The sequence below is a fragment of the Strongylocentrotus purpuratus genome, unplaced genomic scaffold, assembly GCF_000002235.5.
Source record: "Strongylocentrotus purpuratus isolate Spur 01 unplaced genomic scaffold, Spur_5.0 spur5_scaffold_21, whole genome shotgun sequence".
NCBI classification, from domain to species: domain Eukaryota; kingdom Metazoa; phylum Echinodermata; class Echinoidea; order Camarodonta; family Strongylocentrotidae; genus Strongylocentrotus; species Strongylocentrotus purpuratus.
In genome coordinates, this window is record NW_022145607.1 from 37,558,127 (window position 1) to 37,560,578 (window position 2,452).

General features: G+C 48.9%; 1 protein-coding gene across 1 annotated transcript; it reads right to left on the reverse strand.

Moving 5' to 3' along the window:
- Positions 1–322: 322 nt before the first annotated feature.
- Positions 323–1,549, reverse strand: LOC115927966 (protein ALP1-like). Its single transcript, XM_030994383.1, has one exon. The coding sequence runs from the start codon at positions 1,547–1,549 to the stop codon at positions 323–325; it is 1,227 nt and encodes a 408-aa protein (XP_030850243.1).
- Positions 1,550–2,452: the final 903 nt, after the last annotated feature.

Here is a 2,452-nt window from a genome sequence, read left to right on the forward strand (position 1 = left end):
GTATTATTATTTTTGTTTTTATTTTTATAAAAAAATATAAACAAATTACCAAAGGGGGGGGGGGGGGTTAACCTCCAACCCCCCCCCCCCCCCCCTGCGTACCCGCCTGATCAAATTGTATGCATTTTGCAACATTTTGTTTTTGACTCGTTTCGTGCAGTGCCCTCTATACCCAAACTCAACTATCCCTCCAAATGAATTCAACACAGTACTAGTAGTTAATTTTCAAGGACATTTAGATATACTTTATTTATTAAAAATATATCATTCAATCAGTCTCTGTATCCTTCCATATCCTTCCGAACTGCGGAGGTGGGGTGGTCTAGATCATCCTGTCTTGCCATGGAACTGAGCCGGCTTCGGAGTTGGCCCAATGCTTGATGAGGTTCCTCTGCTTTTTTCCTTCCTTGCTGGAGGTGTTGTTGCCAGAGACTACTTGGGTGTCCTGCATGTTAAAGCCAGATCTCCACGCTCCTGGGACGTAGTCGCGACCCAGATTCTCGGCACGGTCAAGCTGCTGGTTTTGCATTCCTGGATACCGAGTCCTCATAAGATTGTGGAGGATCATGCATGCTGTGACAATGAGCTTGACGGTCTCGGGCTGCTGCTGCATCGTGCTCAGGAGAACTTGGAATCGGTTGGCCAGGATGCCGAAGGCATTTTCGACGACCCTCCTGGCTCGGGAAAGCCGGTAGTTGTAGATGCGCTCCGGTCTCGTCAAACCCCGGAGGCTGTACGGCTTCATCATGGTGGGTCGTAGAGCGAATGCATCATCGCCAACGAAAAAGTAGGGCATATCCTGGTTATCGTTAGGAAGAGGATCGGGATCAGGGAAGCCTAGACTGCCACCTTCAACGCATGCCTTCAGCTCAGAGGCATTGTAGATCTGAGCGTCTGATGCTGATCCCATACCACCAATGTCCGCCCAGATGAATCGGTAATCAGCATCAACGAGAGCCATGAGGACAACGGAGTAAAACCCTTTATAGTTGTAGTATAAGGAACCACTGTTTGAAGGACACTTGCAGTTGACGTGCTTTCCATCAAGTGCACCACAGGTATGAGGGAAGTTCCACTTCTCCATGAACTTGTCAGATATGGCACGCCATTCCTCAGGGGTGGTGGGACACTTCATCATCTCATCCCTGTACTCTTTGATGATGGCTTGGCACACTTTTGGGATAAGAAGGGATATAGTGTTGTGAGGCACTCTCCACCCATAGGACATTGAACGATACTTGGTTCCAGAGGCAAGATGCCGAAGAGTGAGGGCAAGCTTCAGGCCCGGATCAAGGGCATCTCTGTAGTTTGTTTTCTGCTTGGTGATTCTCGGGCCCACTCTGGTTAGCAGTTCGTCGAACATCTCTTGGGGCACCCGCATGAAATTCTTGAAGGCTGCCTGGTCTTCGTTACGGAGTTCCACAAGAAGCTGATCATACAGGCCGAACTGTCGTCGCCTACCGATCCACGGTCGAACCCAGAATCTCCGTTGATTTCTTCTCTTTATCCTTCTCCTGATGACATGGACTTGGTGAATTGCCAGCTCCATGAGGTTCTGCTGATGTTGGAGAACCGCAATTTCGTATTGTAGGCGTATATCCTGTCGTGACCATCCATCTTCTGAGGTGTTTCTTCTATACAAGATCAGTAAGAACCTCTGTCATCACACATGAGGGTCTGTGGAGAAGTGATGACGAGGTTGTTGTTGTTTGTTTGGTATTATCGGCGTTTCATTCCTTTTTAGAATATTTACGTAATAGGTGGGGCGAAACCCGTTTAAATTCCCTTTGGATACTCGCTCAGTACACGCCAGGTATACGCTAGGGACACGCAGGAAGGAAGTCGGGTGCGCTAGAGACACGTTCAGCACGCGTTCAGCACGCTCACGTTCGCTGGACATGCGTTGGAAACGCGCTAGGTATGCGCTAGGTGTGCGCTAGGCATTCGCTAGACGTCGGCCGGCGAACTCAGAACGTATACACAGCGTGTGCTCCGCGCATGTCTGGCGCTGGTCTAGCGCGCTCCACGCATGTCTGGCGTGCCTTCGGCGTGTATATTCATGCGTCGAGCTCGGCGCACGTTTTTGAGCATGCTCAAAAAATCCCGACGCACACAGCGAATGACGACGCATGCATAGCGCTGGTCCAGCGTTGGTCCAGCGCGCTCGACGAACGAGTAACGAATGATGACGCACGCCTAGCGAACGACAACGCACTGGCCCAAATTGCAAATTTTCCATGCGCTAGCCGTGCGTTCCCCATGCGTCCTCCCTGTGTGACCGGGCCTTAACCAATGTACCTCTCAAATATGTGAACAATAATAAACTTAAATTTTGTAACTGTATAACTTTTATCTTCAATTTGTTTCAACACCAGTACAAAATCCAACTTGGTATATAATGACGCATATCATGCTTGATCCAAACATATCATAATTAGTATTATACATCATT